Source organism: Coenobita brevimanus, chromosome 84, assembly GCF_032717465.1.
Source record: "Coenobita brevimanus isolate Jiangsu-jjx chromosome 84, ASM3271746v2, whole genome shotgun sequence".
In the NCBI taxonomy this organism is placed as follows: Eukaryota; Metazoa; Arthropoda; class Malacostraca; order Decapoda; family Coenobitidae; genus Coenobita; species Coenobita brevimanus.
The window spans coordinates 41,875,090-41,894,871 of NC_137037.1; the positions used below are offsets into that span (position 1 = coordinate 41,875,090).

At 42.4% G+C, this 19,782-nt stretch overlaps 1 protein-coding gene across 2 annotated transcripts in view; it reads left to right on the forward strand.

The window, feature by feature from the left end:
* Positions 1-884: 884 nt before the first annotated feature.
* mRpS24 (mitochondrial ribosomal protein S24) overlaps positions 885-19,782 on the forward strand; it is a 32,197-nt gene continuing 13,299 nt past the window's right edge. For both annotated transcript variants that reach the window (XM_080280418.1, XM_080280417.1), the window contains exons 1-2: positions 885-1,085; positions 8,295-8,502. In XM_080280418.1, coding sequence (XP_080136544.1) covers positions 1,044-1,085; positions 8,295-8,502 — 250 coding nt within the window. In that variant the 5' untranslated portion in view covers positions 885-1,043. The remainder of the gene's footprint in view (positions 1,086-8,294; positions 8,503-19,782) is intronic.

Consider the following 19,782-nt stretch of genomic DNA (forward strand, 5'->3'; position numbering starts at 1 on the left):
GTTTTCCTCTCTGCCACTGGCAACTTCGGTCTCGTCGGAAGGATACGTGTTGCCTGTTGTGTGCTGCAACCACTGCAACACTTATCTCCGTAACGTCGGCGAATTTTGTCACTTTTCATATCAATGATGAGTTCTTTTGATGGTTTCCGTTCAAAGAACGATACTTCTTGTCGAGCGATGGCTTGTTTTGCAAACAACCGATCGACAGTTGTGTGGGTCAACAATCAGTTCGTGGTCTTGATTTTTGTAGCATAGTCATTTGTGAGAAAAATCAGCTGACGCAGAAGCATGTGGTAGAACTAAAAGATCACACATTAATCTTGAAAGAAATTCAGATGTAGATTGATTATTCCCATCATTAATTCCAAGCATTTCATGCCAGAAATATGTTGCTGATTGACTGAGATGCTAAAGAGTTGATCTGGAATGCAACAGATCTTGCCACTATTCCTGTAGAGAATCAAGTTCTTTCTCCTTTACAAGAGTAGGGAAGTGTACCACCAATTTTGCAATTGCTTTTGTTTTTCTGGGAGACAGAGCTACTTTTGGATAAAAAATATTGAGTGATCCCAGCACATTTTCCTCATCAAAAGGAAAACGCTTTTGCATCTGTACAATCGTGAGCTTATAATATGGAGAACTGTCTCCACCGCTAGCGTATGATTTCGGCCGCCATATTGAAACACCTACACTCGTCGCTTATAATACAAAAACATGTATGGAGTGACTTTTTTTTTTTTTTTTCGGCCTAGTACATTTAGCCAATGAGTATAAAACAACGCCACAGATTGCTGCAGTGCAGAATTTACCCTTTACGACATTAAGGCAGAGAAAGGTAATGGGAGAAAGGGAAAAGATATTGTGGTATTAACGATAAAATGATAGCGATGTTGAAGCTGTTTTACGTCGAAGTAATGGTGTTGAAATGCTAAGGATAAACTAGCAAGCAAATGATGATAGTTATCAACAAAGAAGTTTGAAGGGCAAATAATGCCCCAGGACAGTCCACAAATCAAGACCGACACAAACGTCAAAATAGGAACATGATGTTGGGGTTGCACTCTTCTCGTCCAAATATATTATTAGTGAGTATCAGAAACAAGGCGGTTTGGTTTTATTGTATATTATTGATTAAGAAAAAGTAATCATATGGTTTAGTTAAAGCAATAAGAATACCTTACCGATCCTCTTCATCTTTTCCGTGGTTGTCTTCTGTGTTTCTCGGAATCGTTTTCGTGGTGATATAACTTCTGTCTCTCAGTCTATAGCCAGACGTCTCAAACCCGTAAGGGGTAGCTACAAACAATTTGCCCTCCCTGTCCCTTGCCATTTCCCTGCCCTCCCCCCCTACTTACACCCTCCCCCTCTGTCGTATATACAGGTATATTTCATCCCTCGATCTTATTCTTGGTTTCCCCCTCACTCTCTCCCGACCTCCTCGATCGCAAACACTCTTCTTGTCAGTCACACTCCATTCTCACCACATGGCCAAACCATGTTAATGTATTTCTTCCAACGCTTTCTTTCACATCCAAATATAACTTCATTCATTCATTCATTCATTGCCAGACGCCATGCATCCCAAACGGGGTGGTCAAGGGCTTAAAGTTAATTGTTTTACAGGGAGGGGCACTAATCCTCCACCAACCCCACCTGACAGTATAATTTACCACTAGTAATTGCACCTGTTGGCACATTTATGCCCGCAACTTAAACTGTCTCTGCCAATGAGTTATTTTTAATGTGTTCTTTTGATCATAAACATGTTTGAATTCATCTGCATTAATTTTGTGTTGAACATTATTGGGTAAGCTATTCCAATAATTTATTAGTCTTTGGGAGAAGAGTTTTTGATCAAACTGCAGGTGAGTTCTCATTAACAAATGATGAAAATTGTATGACAGACTGTCATTCATAATTATAATTTCATTAGAACACCCAGATTCAGCAGAAATATAGTTTATGTTACTAAACAATGTATAATTCATTCATCTGGCTCAAGTTATGCGAAAATGTGTCACTAACCCGTTAACTGCGTATGGCGTTTTTTTGGAGGTGTCTGTGGTGCACAGACATAGGGGTAAAAATGAAAATTCCCAAAGGCCAAATTTTGTCTTAGGAATTGAGAGAACACATGCCAAAGTAAATAGTAACGAAATATTAGCTCAATATTTACCTTGGTAAAGCCATGGATGAACATCGAAGTCTGATTCCCTACTGGAATGTATGGTTTTCTTTTTCGGTTTCAGTTTCGTTTTTGAAGGCTCAAACGTGCTTGCATGGGTCGGCCTTGGTCACCATGGCACTATATTCGAAATTCAGGCATGCAGCCAGGACTGTACTGAGCAGTCGCACTCGGAACAGCCCAGGCTGTATAGAGCAGTTAACGGGCTAAAGAGCACAAAGTTAGGTTTGATGATATCGGCAATTGCATCTTACAGAGGGTGATGGGCGTGGTTGAGCCCAAACTCATTTGTCCCCAGATTGTTCAGTTTAGTTATCGGTAGGTTAAATGAAGTTTGGTTGGGTTAGGTTAAGTCAAGTCATATTAGGTTGGGTTAAGTAGTGACAGAGTGACATTGGAGCCAGATTAACCTAAAAGTCTGATACTGACCTTTCGCTGACCCACTTGTTGACGCATAGGAAACACATATGGGTTAGTTATATGATTACCACCGAGCATTGTAAATGGTTTCTTGGCTTACAGGAAACCATTAGACTTGTCACTCAATGTAAAACCGCCTGAAAAGGAAAGAACATTAATAAAAAGTGACAGGAAAGATGGGAGAAATAGGAAGAGAGGAAGGAAGAAACAGAAAAAGAATGATAAAGGTAAAGGAAGAAGTAGGCAGCAATACGTTGAGTGAGTGAATGATGATTGTCACCACCTACCACCAAGACGGTGATAATTATGTTATAATTTATTGGGAAAAATATACCATACGATTGTAAATTTCCTGTGTGGGAGCTCGCCTGCAGTTTCACTGTGCTTTTTAATATCTTCCGTATTATGTTGTTTATAAAGTTTGTGCAAGTTGCAAGTAAAATTGTTATTGCTCTGGAAGAAGTGTCTGTTCCTTTCATTATTTTGAATGTTTGTATTCAGTCTCTTTTCTTCTGCTTTCCAATGTCAGTAGCTTCAGTCTTCTTAATCTCTCCTCATACAAGGTCTCTCCAAAAAGACGCTGAACTTCTTAAGTAGTCGCAAACTAGCTGGCCTAGTGTGATCATGCCAGGATCACTGTGTAGCAACAACTTTGAGGTTTAGTCTAACACTAGCTGCATCACGCCACATCACTTAGTCATCAGGGTACACATACATAGGGACCACTGATGCCATATTCATTGTCTGACAGCTTCTGGTAAAATATATAGCTAGGAAAGAAAAAGAGAGCTGTACTGTGCTTTGTTGATTTGGATAAAGCCTTTGACAGAGTCCCAAGGGAGGTGGTGAGACAGGCACTGAGAAAGCCTGGGATAAAGCGTGGCTGCTTTGAGTGGTTATGGCTATGTATATGGGTGTTTGCACCCAGGTGAGAGTGAATGGAGATTTGAGTGCCGAGTTTTCTGCGAATGTGGGTCAGAATTGAGCCCCTTGTTGTTTTTCATGTTGCATGAAGCTTTCTCATATGTGGTTTTGGAAGTGGTCTCCCATGAGAGATGTTGTATGCAGATGACTTGGTGTTAATTAAAGAGAGTGAATGGAGGAGTGGAGAGACAAAATGGGGCACAAGGGTTTGAGAGTAAATTTGGATAAAACAAAAGTGATGATATCTAGGGCTGTTGAACTGTTGATGGTACTGTCAAAGCAGAGGGAGAGTGGCCATGTGCATTTTTTTTTTTTATGTGAAGAAGAAGGAACCAAAGGCTGTGAGCCTGCAATTATTGTTCCTTCCAAGAGAAAAACAAAATACAAGAGAGAGCCAAATTCAAGGTCCGATCATTTCGAGATGCCTGGACACACTGCGTTTGAAAGACTGGAGATCACAGGAAGCAGGAAACACAGACAGAGGGGGACAGTTCCAGAGTTGACCTTTGGCATAAATGAAGGACTGGGAATAACGGTTAACTCTGGCATTAGAGAGTTGGACAGTAAAGGGATGAGAGTTTGCTGCTAGATGGGTGCTACGCGCCCGTCGTAGAGGTGGAGGAATGTATACAGGCAGTTCAGAGGAGCAGTGACCATTGAAGTAGCGATAGAAAAGAGATGAAGATGCAACAGTGCGATGAAGAGACAGAGGTTGAAGGGAGTCAGTAAAAGGAGGAGAGTTAATGAGACGAAAAGCCTCTGACTCCACCCTATTGAGAAGAGCTGTGTGTGGAGAGCCTCCCCACACATGAGAGTTGTACTCCACACAGGGGTGGATAAAACCCCGCATAGAGTCAACAATTGTGCAGGAGTAAAGAAGGAACAGAGTTGGCTTAGCACACCTAGGTCCTAATCTCTTGGAAGCAGATTTTACAAGAGATGTAATACTGTATGATCTTTCCAAGATAAATCCCGAGTAAATGAAACCCCAAGCATGTTCAAGGATGATGCAAGATTAAGCTGAATATTATTAAACTTAGTGGGTATACAAGTGGAAGATTTTGTCAGGTTGATAGGTGTAAAAACTGAGTCTTTGATATCAAGCATTAAAAATAACCTGATTATTTTTACCTCAGTCAGAGATACGAGCCAAGTCAGAGATTAGGTGTGCCATAGCCTCATCCCTTGTTTGTTGAAGTAACTGCTGAGATGGCCGTTGCGGGAACCGAATGGAAAGATGAAGGGTGGAGTCATCAGCGTATGAGTGGATAGGGTTAGATGTACAGCTTAGAAGGTCATTGATAAATAAAAGGAAGAGAGTTGGTGATAGGACAGAGCCCTGAGGAACACCACTGTTGATACATCTAGTAGAAGAACGATGGCCATCTACAACAGCGGCTATAGAACGACCAGAAAGAAAGCTAGAGATGAAGGCACAAATAGCAGGATAGAAACCGTAAGAGGGCAGTTTGGTAATTAAAGATTTGTTCCAGACTCAATCGAAAGCCTTTGAGATGTCAAATGCAGTGGCAAAGCTTTCGCCAAAGTCCCGAAAGGAGGATGACCAAGAGTCTGAAAGGTAGGTGAGAAGATCGCCAGTGGAGCATCCCTGACGGAACCCATACTGACGATCAGAAAGAAGGTTGTGGTAGGAAAGATGCTTTAAAATTTTTCTATTAAGAATTGATTCAAAAACTTTTGAGGGACAGGATGTTGAAGCAATTGGACGATAGTTAGAGGGTTGGGAATGGTCACCCTTCTTTGGGACTGGCTGAATGAGAGCAAACTTCCAGCAAGAAGGAAAGGTACAAGTTGATAGACAAAGGCGAAAGAGTTTGCCTAGGCAGGGTGTAAGCACAGAAGCACAGTTCTTGAGAACAACAGGAGTGACTCCATCATGGCCATATACCTTATTAGTATTGAGGCCTGTGATGGCAGAAAATACATCAGCTGAAGAAATTTTAATGTTAGCCATGCGGAAGTCAGGGGGGGAAGTGATGGAGGAACAGTACCGGAATCGTCTAAGGAGGAATTGGAGGAGAAAGTCTGAGTGGAGAGATCTGCTTTATCAGTAGAAGAAATAGCTACAGAGCCATCAGAGTAGAAAAGGTTTAGGGAAGGATGATGAGGTAAAGTTGTTAGAAAGGTTTTTGGCAAGGTGCGAGAAGGAGCAGGAAGAATTTGAGTTGGAGAGTTGAGAGCATTTAGTACGGATGAAATTATTTTTAGCAGAGCGAAGAACAGACTTAGCACAATTCCGGGCAGAAACGTATAAAAGATGCGATTCAAGGGTGGGTTGGCTCCGGTACCTTTTATAGGCCCTCACCTTGTAGCAGACAGCATTAGAATAAGCGTGATTAAACCAAGGCTTTCTTGCATTAGTCAAAGGATATGAGAAAGGAATGTATGCTTCCATGCCCGAGAGAATAACCTCTGTAATGCGCAAGGCACACTCAGATGACTCCTGGCCATGGAAGCAATAATAATTCCAGGGATAATCAAAGAAGTACTGCCTGAGCGCCTCCCAATCCGCAGCTCCTAAGTGCCACAGACAACATCTCTTTGGAGGGTCCACAGGCCGTACCAGAGCGATAGGACAGGGCGTGGGAAGAAACTCCATCTTGTGCAGTGTTTGTGAAAAGTGGTTGCATAGGAGATATAATGGTATTAGAGGTAGACGGTGAGATAATGCTGATTTCGTTTGTGCGGTGTGTCAGGGAGAGTATGTAGGGATTGTCAGGTATGATTGGATTGAGCTTGCTGGTGAGTCTCGTGTGTGTGGAGAAGTTTTTTTTATTTGGGGAACATGTTATATGCTGGAGACTGGGCTGAAGCTAGCTCTGTGGTTTGAGAGAGTAATGGTTGGAGAAAGTTCACGGAGCTGTTGCCTCTACTGACATTGAGACAGCTCTCCCTCCATGCCAGGGGATCTTTGTATGTGGCATGTTTTAGGAATGTAATGCTGTATGTTAGTGATACCTGGACAGTAAAGAAAGAGGATATCCTTAGACTCAAGCATACAGAAATGACAGTGATTAAATGGATGTGTAGTGCGTCCTTGAATGCAAGGCCATGGGGGGCTTGGATTACAATAAAAGAATTGAGAGGAAGGATGGGTCTTAAGCATACTGTAGTATTGTTCTGATGAGGAGGGGTAGATTGAAATGATTTGAGCATGTGGAGAGGATGACAGTTGGGTGTGGAAAGTGAGAAATGTGAATGTCAGGGGTAGGATTGCAAGAGGCAGACTGAAAAAGACTTGGGGCGAGGTCATACAGCATGATCTCAGGGATAAGTGACTGAATAGGGAGGCTGCCAGAGATCAAGCAGCATGGAGTACAGCCATTAGGTGACCAATGCCGATGTATGTAAGCATGCTGGGGCCTTTATAATGGTACAAATGATACAATATACTGTACATTCTTAATTAGTGCACGGTGAATCACAGAATATTATTTAATAAAGTACTGTACTGTATACAATATATACCTGGCAGTACTGTACCTATCATTTGCCAGATCCTTGAGGTTAAAATACCATTTATTGTTTATGGGAAATTTTGTGATACTTTGGTATACGTCTCTGACTTATAATGAAGGCTGTATGTATCTAAATTGAATATGATAGTAACCTGCTGAAAATGAGATATTTTAGTGGGTTCTTCTAGTTGTGGCCTCAGGCTCATAAAAATGTGATACACTGGACTGCAGGCTGATGTTGCCCTCCTCCCGCATTTTTACTTCTGGGAAGTAGAGCTAGCTAGTTATATCGGTTCCATATCAGGAAAAGATCCCTCTCCAGCACCCCCCCCTCTCCATTTTTTTTTTTTTTTTATATAAAATGGATCATTGATGAAGAGTTATTATCTAACCACCTGTACCACCTGTAGTATGGCCCATCATACAGAGAAAAACATGCAGTGAAACTCTTTAAATATTTATTTTTGATACAAGGATGGTGGTGTCACCACTGCTGAATGTGCAGGGAGGTCAATGGACACTGATGAAAATGAAGAGCTGAAGAGGGTAAGTAGTGTATAACATTAGAGGGAAGGTTGAGGTAGATGGAGAGAAAGAAGAGGAGACAGAGGAGAAAGGGGGTTGTGGAGTGGAAGGAAGAGGGTAAATGGGCTGGACCAAAGTATGAAAGGGGAAGTGTTTGATTTTGAACTGAGATGTGTGATGAAGTAACAAAATTAACTAAGTGAAACCTGTGTTAACAGTTGGTCTAGAACAGTGAACCCATTCCATCCTAAACTTACATGCAGAGATGCTACTCACTGCTTATGAATACCTGAGATATTTGGCATTTTATTATGGTACTGACTTTATGTTATGGTACATATTGTACAGTACCAGTATTATGATTTAATTGCTTCCGTTTGATGTTGTATTTTCAGTTGTATTCCTCCCATGGTACAATTAGAAAAATTTTGATTAAATATTGAAGAAATTTTTCAAACTGAAGGGGATAGATTGTCTCCATTAACCCCATGAGTGCAAGATGTCCTGCTAAAGTTGAATAGTATCCTCTGTACCTGGCAAGAATAAAGTAGAACTACAGGTGCACATCATTGTATTGAAAGGGTAATGTTGTGTTTATAATTTTATCATAGTACAGTACTATACATAATGTACAGTATTTTTCAGGTCGAATGTGATACATTCTTTGCATTCTTTTGCATGTGTAGGTGAGTTTATTAGTCATTTATTAGTGATGGTTATGGTACATGGAATATGATTTATGTTTTTATTTTTCCTTTTAGGCCATGAAGTCCATCTCGAGTCAAGGTATGGCACAGTTTCTACCTTCCCTTTCAATTGTGCGTGGTCTGCATGTAACCCCTCTCCAACTGAAGGCCCAGGCTGGACGCTACAGGGTCACCAGAGACAGATCAAGGCCATTAACATATGAGATGGCCAATCAGCCTTGTCAGATTGCACACAGAAAATCATGGAACAGTTGGAATACCAGTAAGTGATAGTTTCCATCCGTGTCTTCTGTATGTGTGATAAACACACATGTTTGGCAAAAGCTTCATTTAGTGATGACACTGACAGATACTTTGGCATAGTGCTGGCATGTATTATCCAGTGTTGGATTACTAAACCCCTTGACTCATGTAATGTCTTATTATTGTATTTCCATTACCTTAACCCCTAGGGTACGCAATTCTCCAGCCTCGACTGTCCCCCAGGACACAAAAGCAGGCCAATTTTTCGACTTCCTCAAAGGTTAAAAGTTTTATGCCCGATTTATAGAGCTTGAATTTACACACCTGAAAAAGCAAACCCCACCCTCCAAGACCCAATAGTTACCGAGCTATGGTCCGTCAAAGTTTATAATAGTTACCCGTTGCGGCCCTGGCGAGAAAGAAAATACGCCGCTCGCACCTGTTTTCTTCGCAACAATACGTACAAAAATCACCAAAATCAATTTATTTTGGTGTATATAGATGTTATAAACCATTGTAATGTGCTTCGAAAAAATAAAGTAGTAACAAACCCCCCAAATAAATATAAATAAAAATTATCCTTCCCTCCTCTCCTCTCCTCATACCTCCAATCCTCTCCCTCCCCTTCCCTTCCCTTCCCTTCCCTTCCCCTCGCCTAACATCCCCTCCCCTTTCCTCTTCCCCTTTCCCTCCCCGCCGAGCTGTCAAATCTAGCAAGGGAAATAGGTCATGAACCCCCCAATAAAAATATGATAAATAGTAAAAATTATCCTCCCCTTCTCTCCCCTCTTCAAACCTCCAGTCCCCTCCATCCCCTTCCCTTCCCTTCCCTCCCCTCCTCTCTCCTCTCCTTACCTCCCCTCCCCTCGCTTAACTTCCCCTCGCCCCTCCCCTCCCCTCCGAGCTGTCAAATCTAATTTTCATTTCGTTTCGTTTTGAAGGCTCCAACATGCTTCCATGCGTCGGCATAAAATAGAATGTCTTTTTCAAGTGGGTTTCGACTAAAGACAGCTAAAGTAATTGTGGTGTGGATATCTGTATACAGACACCAATAAATTACAGGTAATGATTCAAAAACACGTGCCATAAAGCGTAAAAAATACGCAAAATATTTGAGGCCTGGGAGGTGCTAGGGGGTGGAGGTAGGGGGTGGGGGGTAGGGGGAGTTGGTAAGGCCAGGAGGGGGTGGATGGGGATCGAGGGATGGGAGGAGGCCAGCACAAGACACAAAGGAAGGGCCAAAGTGGAGAACAGGGACATGGAGGGAGGGTAGGGGAGAAATACCCTCCCCCCAGATGACTGGGGTGGGGGACATGGGGGGGATCCACATTGGAGGGGGGGATGCATGAGGAGGGGGTGGGAGGAGTTGTTGTGGTGGTAAGAACGGTGGGAGGTAGGGTAGTAACAAGGTAGTGGAGTAGAAGGACGTGGCAAGAGGGAGGTGGGGGGTACACCCCCCACCGCCTGGTTACGGGCCTGGGTCCCCCCTCCAGTGTGTCCAACACCTAGTTCTGATTGGTTAGAAGCCATCTACGTCACAGCTGGGGTGGAGCCAGCTGCCGCCAGTTTTTTGTGGATGTTGTACGATCGGTGTTGCTCGTCCTCTTAAGAAATTGCGCAAAAAGCCCGATCGATGAGATTAGCACTTATGTAATGTCTTATTATTGTATTTCCATTACCTTAAGATGATTCTGTTTGGCTTGTAAGATACTTTTAAGATTGCAGGGATTGAATATATATATATATATATATATATATATATATATATATATATATATATATATATATATTTTCGTTCATGAGTTTATGAAATTGAATTTATGAATTGCCTCGCTGGCCTGATCAAATGGTCTTGCGGGCCTTATATGGCCCGAAGGCTGGACTTTCCCCACCCCTGCTGTAGAGGGTGGAGAGATGTCTGGGGTGGCACTGTCCTGCCTATTGCTACATTTAGTGGAATTGTTTTGCATTATACCTAGCATAGGGAAAAGGAATTTTATTTTTCGCTAAATTGCTCTCCGTTAAATCAAGCATGTACTGTATATACAGCAAACCCTTGATATAACAAACCCCGGTATTGCGAATTTTGGATATAACGAACGGCCAAATCGTGACCGAACTTCCCCCGGATTTTGTGAACAGAGGTCACTAAATGCGAGAGAAGTTCACGAATCAGCCCATGGTGACAACAGCATCCCTTCCTGGCACAGTAAGTGTACTCTAATAGTACTACAATATACAGCATTCATATTATAGGTACTGCATTGTATTTATATGTACAACTTTGTACAGTTTTGTATTTACATGTACAGCTTAATAAACCATTGAATTCTCCATGTAAAACTTCATAGAGTTAGTTTAGGTTATGTTTGAGCATGTAGAACCGAACAACTCCCCTTATATAGCGAACTGAGTTTGGTAATCCCTCGGAAATACCGAAACCCTTACATATAGTGAACTTCTAGATATAGTGACCCACTCCTCCTCCCAATTAGTTCATTATATCGAGGGTTCACTGTGTGTGTGTGTATATATATATATATATATATATATATATATATATATATATATATATATATATATTCGTTTTCATTTTTAAAGGCTCCAGCATGCTTGCATGTGTCGGCCTTGGTCACCTAATGGCGGCTCTCCACGCTGCACGATCCATTGCAGCCTCCCTGTTCAGTCCCTTAACCCTGAGGTCACACTTAATTACCTCGTCCCATGTCTTTCTCGGTCTACCCTTCATAACCCCACCCCCAATATTAACACTTCTCACCTTCCTCACCCAATATATATATATATATATATATATATATATATATATATATATATATATATATATATTGATAGATATATGTGTGTATATATATATATATATATATATATATATATATATATATATATATATTGATAGATATATGTGTGTATATATATATATATATATATATATATATATATATATATGTGTATATATATATATATATATATATATATATATATATATATATATATATATATTGATAGATATATGTGTGTATATATATAGATATATATATATATATATATATATATATAGTGATAGATATATATATATATATATATATATATATATATATATATATATATATCCATCCATCATCCAATCCTACATTGCCCCATGAGGAGCATAGGAGCCCGGGGCTAGGCAGTTGGTCTCAACATATAAGATGAGAGTGACCAGCCTCACTCATCCCTGAGTGGCATTATGTGAGCAATAAACCCCAATCACCCCTTGGATTACCCACTAAACCACCATAATTTGGTTTTATGGTTACCACCAGCGTAGTAAATGGTTTCCTGGTGTACAGGAAACCATTTGACTTGTCACTTTGTGTAGAGTCACCCATAGGCTAAAGGAAGAGGAAAGAATGAAGGAAAGAAAGACAGAAGAGGGAGTGCAAAGTCACCCATAGGTAGAAGGAAGAGGAATGAATGAAGGAAAGAAAGACAGAAGAGGAAGGAAGGAAGAGAGGAATGGGCAGACACCCAAAGCAGCACTACATTGAGTGAGTGGATGGTGAGCTCCTCCACCTATATATATAAAACTCTAAGAATGACAAATATGGTACAGTATATCATAAGTTTCCAGGGCACCCTGCAGACTTCATAATAAGACTCCGAGGGCGCCGTGGCGCCCACGTGCTACAAATTGGAGATCACTGCTGTACACACACAAGAGCTCATCTGGGCTGTATGTCGCCACGTCGGTCCTCACTGATTTCGAGTCATTTTTCTGGATGTACAAAGTGGTGTCATTAACCACAGCGTGGAACTCCTTCACCGTCTTTGATGTCCAGGACATGTGCTGACTTGTCCCTCCCACCGTCCTCGCCATCCATTTCTTAGCCTAGCGAGCTCCTCTATGAAGAGTTGCTTGATGTGGCTCTCCAGGACATCTTGCACATCAGCTTTGTTGACCTTGTCAAACCCTGCCTCTTGTGAGAGGTAGAAGATTTCACAACAAATGTTCTTCACTGCTGGGAACCCCATGAAGAAGTGAACACACTGGCCATATTTTCCTCAAGATGGTGTTTAGTGCACTTGGCTGTACTTCTTTCCACACTGCCATGATATTGTCAGTGGTGTTCGTTATGTTGCATTTTTTTTCCAAAATTGTCACAGTGCATTAGTCTCCCTTTAATCACTCACTTTCACCATTTGCTCATTGGTGCAGCAGAGGTAGTTTGTGATAACCCCTGCTGGGCTGATTTTTTGTAAAGTATTTTACCTCCCTTGAGGTAATCAATATGAACTGTGCCTCATATGAGGCTTGCAGTGTGGCCCATGCAGACCTTCATTGCGCCTCATATGAGGTCTGCAATGGGACAGGTGGCGATGACGCCTTGGTCTATGGGCTGTAGCAACAGTGTTGTGTTGGGGGACAGGTACACCACCTTCATATTGTCCACCCAGTAATCATGCTGTCAGGGGGGCTTGAGATGTTGTCCACCAGGAGGAGGAAGTGGTTTGTCAGATTGCTTCACTTGGCATAGTCACACAGGCAGTGGGACAGGTAACCTTGCCATTTATGATTGGCATAGTGCAGGGGTCAGCCAAGCCTTGGGGTTACTTTTCCAAATAATTCTCAGGTTCTTCTTAATATATCCTGCGAGTGCCCATGGGATCTCCCTCTCGGCATTAGCGCCAAGGAGAAGGGTGCCTTTAAGCCAGGCACACATCATTCTTCCTTGCTAATATCAGTCTTACAGGAGATGTTTCCAAAACAGGCCTGTCTCATCATAGTTCAGGATCTGTTTTGGAGAGTATCCCCCTCCTTTGATGATCCCCATTAGCTTGGCATGGAAGGTCTCAGCATCCACAAGGTCAGCACTAGCAACCTCCCTGTGTGTGGTCACGTGACTAAGGCCAGTACGGGCTTTAAACCACTCGAACCACACTATGCTTGCCTTGAACTCATCCTTTGCCTCTATTCTTTTCTTTTCTGTGAGGTTCTTCCACAAATCGAGAAGTGTTGTGAAGATGAAGCTACAGTGCAGGGGCTGCTTTACTCTGTTGAGTTCATTAGCTCATAGTGCAAGGAGATGCCTCATCGCCTTCATAATAGGTTCCCTAGTTTTTGTTGGGCACTTAGTAGTCAGAGTAGGCATGTTCAGCAATGCCACTAGGACAGCATCAGATTTTTAAATTATGGTAGACTGTGGACTGGTGCAACTTAAGGGCCTCAGCAGTCTTCCTCACTCCCTATCCCTCCTTATGGTGCTTAGCAGTATCCAGTGTCATATCAAGGGAAAAGCTATGCCTTACCCTTTTAGGTTTGCTGTTAACACCATCAGTAGAGCCATGCATTCTGCTGGGGATGGTGCCAGACATAATAACCAAGTCACAAGTTTCAGTATTTCACACTCAAAACTTTCTCTCCACTCATACACAGCACTATTTATTGCACACTTGTACTGTTATTTAGCAACAGCAGTGGTGTTTTGATAGCCTTGTGAGACATATGAGCAAGTGGTTGAGCAACATGTGGTCTTCAAAAGGATGGCACGAAGGAGGCCTCGTGTATAGAGGCCTAAAATGGGGGTTCAGCACATATAAACATTGGTCAGCCATCTTGGGTCAAACATCTGACTGTCAGCTTGCATGCAGCACGACATGTGCGCAGGATTGTTGTACCCGGCCATCACAATTGTCGTATAAGTGAATTCTGCCATCGTTATACTCAAGCTAGGTACCTTAACATTCACTTCATCATTCTATTGAGCTTTTGAAATCTGAGGCCTGACTAACCAAATAGCAGGGTGATGAGCTTACTATGGTACCCCCAGTTAACAAGGTGGAGATACACAAATGTGGCTTTCATACAAGAACCAAACCACAACACTTTTCCCTGCATTTTGCTGTGGCGAGGTATTATTCTTCACAAGGGAACATTGGTTCACTGTGTGGGATGGCCCTGCAGGGGCAATTGTTTGCATGTGCTTTATGGGACTACTACTACTGCTGCTGCCACTGCAGCCATTGCTGCTTCAACAGCATAGACAAACCTACAGCGTAACCTTAAAAAAAGAATATCTGTGGAAGTGTCCAGTTGAAGTGACTGGATTTATGAAGTGCATTAGGTTCACATTTAGTTATCCCACACCATAACCAACTCTTCCTCTTCAGGTAGCTTAACCCCCTCAGCCTAGTGACATAGTATGTGTGTTATTCTTTGTTGCCTGCAGATGATTTTATTCAGCACTGCAGAGACCTTGCAGCAAAGGGGTAAATGAATGCTTGAAAAGTCTGTCCAGATATGAATAAAATCATGAAAACATAAAGAAGAAACTTCAGAATTTTCATTGGATGGAAGTGGTTAAGAAAGACAAATATTTGTTTATGGGATAGAGGATGTGGCTTCCTTCAGTTATCCATCACCATCTCTGAACAGAAATATATACACCAGTACTGTATACAGACTCATGCATACTATCACACCACACACATTTTTGTTGTTTATATTTAGAAACAATTTGACTATGTTAGCATGTGTGGGTCCTTTGACCCAGTGGCAGCTCTCCTTGTGTCATGATCTTGGACCATTTACCAGCTTAACCCCCAAGCCTGGAAATCTCGACACAAGACCTCCTCCCACATCTTTCTCAGAATGCTTTTGGGTACTCTTGCTTCAACTTTCACACCTGTGACCCTCTTTGGCCAGTCCTTTTCCTTCCTCCACTCAGCATGTCCAAATCATTCAGCCTGTTAGTTTGCGTCATCTCCCTGATACCAGTTATGCCAAATCGTGCATCACACCACTCAGTCCTGTCATTCGTGAAATCTGGGTGCACAAGCACTTCAGTAATTCCAAAAACACACTGTAACATTACAAGTTCACTGTAGGCAAGGAAGTAGGCTGTAGCACCAGCCAGTCAGGATGGTACTCCAGAGGAGGAAGGGAATGCAGGTGAAAGGGAGAGCTGGAGCTCCTGTTTCACTAGCCATCTGGATATCCTGACCATCCCCCTTTGCTGACCCTTTCATTGTAAAACACAGAGAGTAGGCCTGCATACTCTCCCAAACACTTTTCTCTAGCTGTCTCATGCACTGCTACTCCAGATGCATTTTACATATCACACAGTGTACCCCACTACATCACAGGGATTAATGCCAGCATGGGCATGCGGCCAGAAATTTTGCCTCTGCTACCCAGTGGCAGACCTGAGAGGAGGCATGACACAGGCTCCACCAGCATAGTATTGGAATTGGGATTGGATTGGGCTTGGATTTGTGGAGGAGGATACAGTGCATTACGGTTCCCAGGCTGCTGTCCACGAGGCTGCCTTATCATTGAGTGTATAATGGCAGAGCAGTTGCAGTGCCAAAATGTGCTTGGATGGTGTCCCTGTAGCTGTCCTGGCAAGGTTTCCTGAAGTCACTGCGACAGCCACTGGCCACAGCTGGTGGGCTATGGGTTCCAGAGGACTGTGTGGGTGGACAGGGCCTGTGGTCTGTCTTCTTCTTTATTGTAGTTACTGATTTATGATAAAAATGGGAAGAAAAAACAATAATAATAGCAAGTATGTGGAAATCAGATCACCCAAGGGATTCAGAGCAGCATTGTGGAATGTGGGTAATTTGAGGGTAGAGTGGGAGAAGCAGTAGAGACTATGAGTAGGAACTGGGTTGCTGTTGGTTGCGTACAGGAAGTCAGGTTACTGATGCCATACTCATTGTCTGACTGACAGCTTCAGCAAAAATAAAGAGGACTGAAAGGGGAGCTGTACTTTATTTTTGTTGATTTGGAGAAGGCTTTGACAAAATTTCTAGGGAGTTGGTGAAGTGGGCCATGAGAAAGCTTGGGATTGAGGAGTGAAGTGGGCAATGAGACAGCTTGGGATTGAGGAGTGAAGTGGGCAGTGAGAGTAAGTGTGGATTAAGCAACGTGATGATATCTAGGGCTGGTGGCAGTACTATCAAAGGAGAGGGAGTGTGGCCATGTGCAGTTTACCACAAGGTTGTGGGAAGTAACATCACTTAATGCAGTGTTTGTGATTAGTGGCTGCATTAGAGATGTAATTGTAGTAGAAGTAAACTGCAAAATAATGCTGGTTTTATGTATGTGGTGTGTCAGAGAGAGCATGTAGAGATTGTCAGGTGTGAAAAGAATGATCTTGCTGGAGAGTCTCTTGAGTGTGTGGAGGAGTTTTGTAATTTGGGGGACATGTTTTGTGCTGGAGGTGGGGGCTGGAAGTAGCTCTGTGGCTAGGGTAAGGATTGGAGGAAGTTCAGGGAGCTGTTGTCTCTCCTAACATTGAAAGGACTCTCCCTCCATGCTGAGGGGTCTTTATATGCAGCTTATGTTAGGAGTGTAATGCTTTATGGTGGAGACCTGGGCTGTAAAGGAAGAAGATATTTGTAGGCTTAAACATACAGAAATGACAATGATTAGATGGATGTGTAGTGTGGCCTTGAATGTGAGGCCTGGGGGGAGGGGGGCTTGGAGCACAATTGAAGAGTTGACTGGAAGGATGGGACTGGATCGTATTGTTGTTGTGATGAGGATTAGATTGAGATGGTTTGGGCATACTGAGACAATGGAGGATGACAATTGGATGCGGAAGGTGAGAAGTGTAAATGTCGGGGATAGGGTTGCAAGAGGCAGAGCAAGAAAGACCTGGAACAAAGTCATGCGTGTGACCTTTGGGATAAGAGACTGAATAGGGAGGCAGCCAGAGATTGAGCAGCATGAAGAGCCTCCATTAGATGACCAAGGCTGATGCATGCAAGCATGTTTGAGTCCTTATAAACAATACAGTATGATATGTTACCTATTTATCTGTAGCAAGATTCCTTAATCCTGTAAAGGTGGCCATGGACAAATCACCTTGTCATCTTGTCCCCTGCCATATGGCTTTCCTCCCTCCAACCCACACATCCCTCTTCACTCTGTCCATCCATTCCTCCACTGCACTCACATACACTCTTCAAGTCAGTTCTTCATTCTCTATCCTCAACACAAGTCCAAACCATGTCAAGAGTATTTCTTGTAGCACTTTCAATCACCTCCACATCAGTACCACAGTGCTCCTTTGCTCCCTCATTTGTCTGTCTCACTGTTTAACTGCATATGCTCCTCAGAAATAACTCATTTCCACTGCTCTCACTCTTGATTTGTGTCCATCCAGCAAGGTCTAAGCTTCACTTCCGTACGTTAGAGTGAGGGTCACAAAACAGTACTGCTGTGCAATGACTTTTGTACTTCCTTGCTCACTTTGCTATTCCTTATCACTGCTTTCAGTGGTGGTAGGTGGGGATGCCCATCATCTACTTACTTGATGTAGTGCTGCCTACTTCTTCCTTCTTGTCAGTTATTCTTTTTCTGTGTGTCTCCTCTCTTCCAATTTCTCCCATCCTCCTGTCACTATTTACTATTCTTTCCACTCAAGGTGACTTTACTCTGGGTGACAAGCCAAATGGTTTCTTGTAATTCAGGAAACGTTTTTAACGCAGAGTGTTAACCATCTAACCAATGTTGTGATGTGGAGACTGTTATGGTGTCCCTGCTATCTGAGTGGGGAGACATAAATGCAGCATCCACTCGTGAAACAAACCTTGACACTAATCCCAGTGCCTCGTTGTGGTGAAGCGCTGTCATCCACGTAGGAACATCGGTTCACTGCATGGGATGGCCCTGCAGAGACAGTCGCTTGCCTGCAGTTGGTGGGAGTGCTTGACCAGACACTGGGCTAGTACAATAACAACAACAGCTTTCATTGAACCAACAGTCCTTCTTTCTTGTTGTACCCTTTCAAGCACTTAAATCAGTAAATTTTCAATCTTACACATCACACTAAGTACAGTATAGTACTTGAATGCACTAATATTCTCCATTTCCTCACATCCAGCCTCATTATGCATTCTGTGAGTTTATTTCTCTCAAAATCTTTAACTTTACACTTACCTACAGTACATTTACTTATAGATTCCATGTCTGACATACACCTCCTTACTCATTCACCAAGCCTTATAACTCCAATTCATCTTCATTTAACAATACAGTCTCATTGGCAAACAACAATGCAGGAAGTTTCCAGACCCTACCCTCTCTCACTGGGGACACTCTAACATCCACTGATCTATTGTCTCTATCTATCTATCTATCTATAGCCCGACGCCCTAATCCCGCAAAGGGTTACCGCAGACAAAACGCCTCCAAGTTGCTCTGTCACCCACCATTTGACTACCCTCCCCCCAACTCACCCCCTCTCCCTCATATACCTCTCAACTCCATCCCTCCACCTCATCCTCGGTCTACCTCTCCCTTTACATAATTTTTATAACTTCATCCATGTATAAATTGAACAACCATGGAGACATGATACATCCATTTCAATTCAACATTCATATAAAAGAAGTCCCATAGTTCATTGTTCACCTACACTGTAGCATTAGTATCCTCATACATAATGATCACAGCATTCAATAGCTTCCCATCTACTCCATAAATTTTTAATATCATCCATATTCCTTCTCTATGTACTCTATGCTTTCTCCTGACCTATTAAGGCAGCATACAACTTCCCTTCACTAGATACTTTTCCACTAAACTTTTGGTAACAAATATCTGGTATATGTAGCCTCTTCCCTTCCATTAATAAAGGGGAAAATGTTCTTCAGCTACTCATAATTCAGCTAATTTATCAGCTCTTGTTGATAAATATTGTACTTCAGTATACATTTTTCCTCTTACACTGAAGACAGATATTCCTGTTAATGCCAGTTACGTCTCTTTCTCCTTTTCCTTTGTAGCCTATAGGGAACTTTTTTTATTGTAGTTGACTTCCAGCTCTCCAGAAGCCAACCATCCTTCAAGGCCAGTCTGCACATCTTCCATATCCATTCTGTCACCGTCTCTCCCCTGTATTTTACCATTTCGCCACCCTATCAATTAGTTCCTGGAACTTTCCCCATTTTGGCTTCATTGCCTCACTTAATTCCCTCTTAAAGATCTTTTCTGTACTCACTTCTCTTTTTACACTTCATTAAATCCTGGAACTTTCCCCATTTTGACTTTTGTTATTGCTTCAAATAATTCCATCATACAGATTCTTCCTCTCTACTCACCTCTCTTTTTCCCAGGGGTTCCCCAGCCACATACTTGTGTTATTTCTGTTCTTTATGTTCAACAATTTCTTGAAGTGTTCTGTCCATCTGCTCACTTTTTCTCCCTTCTCCATTAACATTCTGCCACTTTTATCTTTTACTCCCCTACTGCTTCCCTTATCACTTCTTGACCTCCTTTCATAACAGTTTC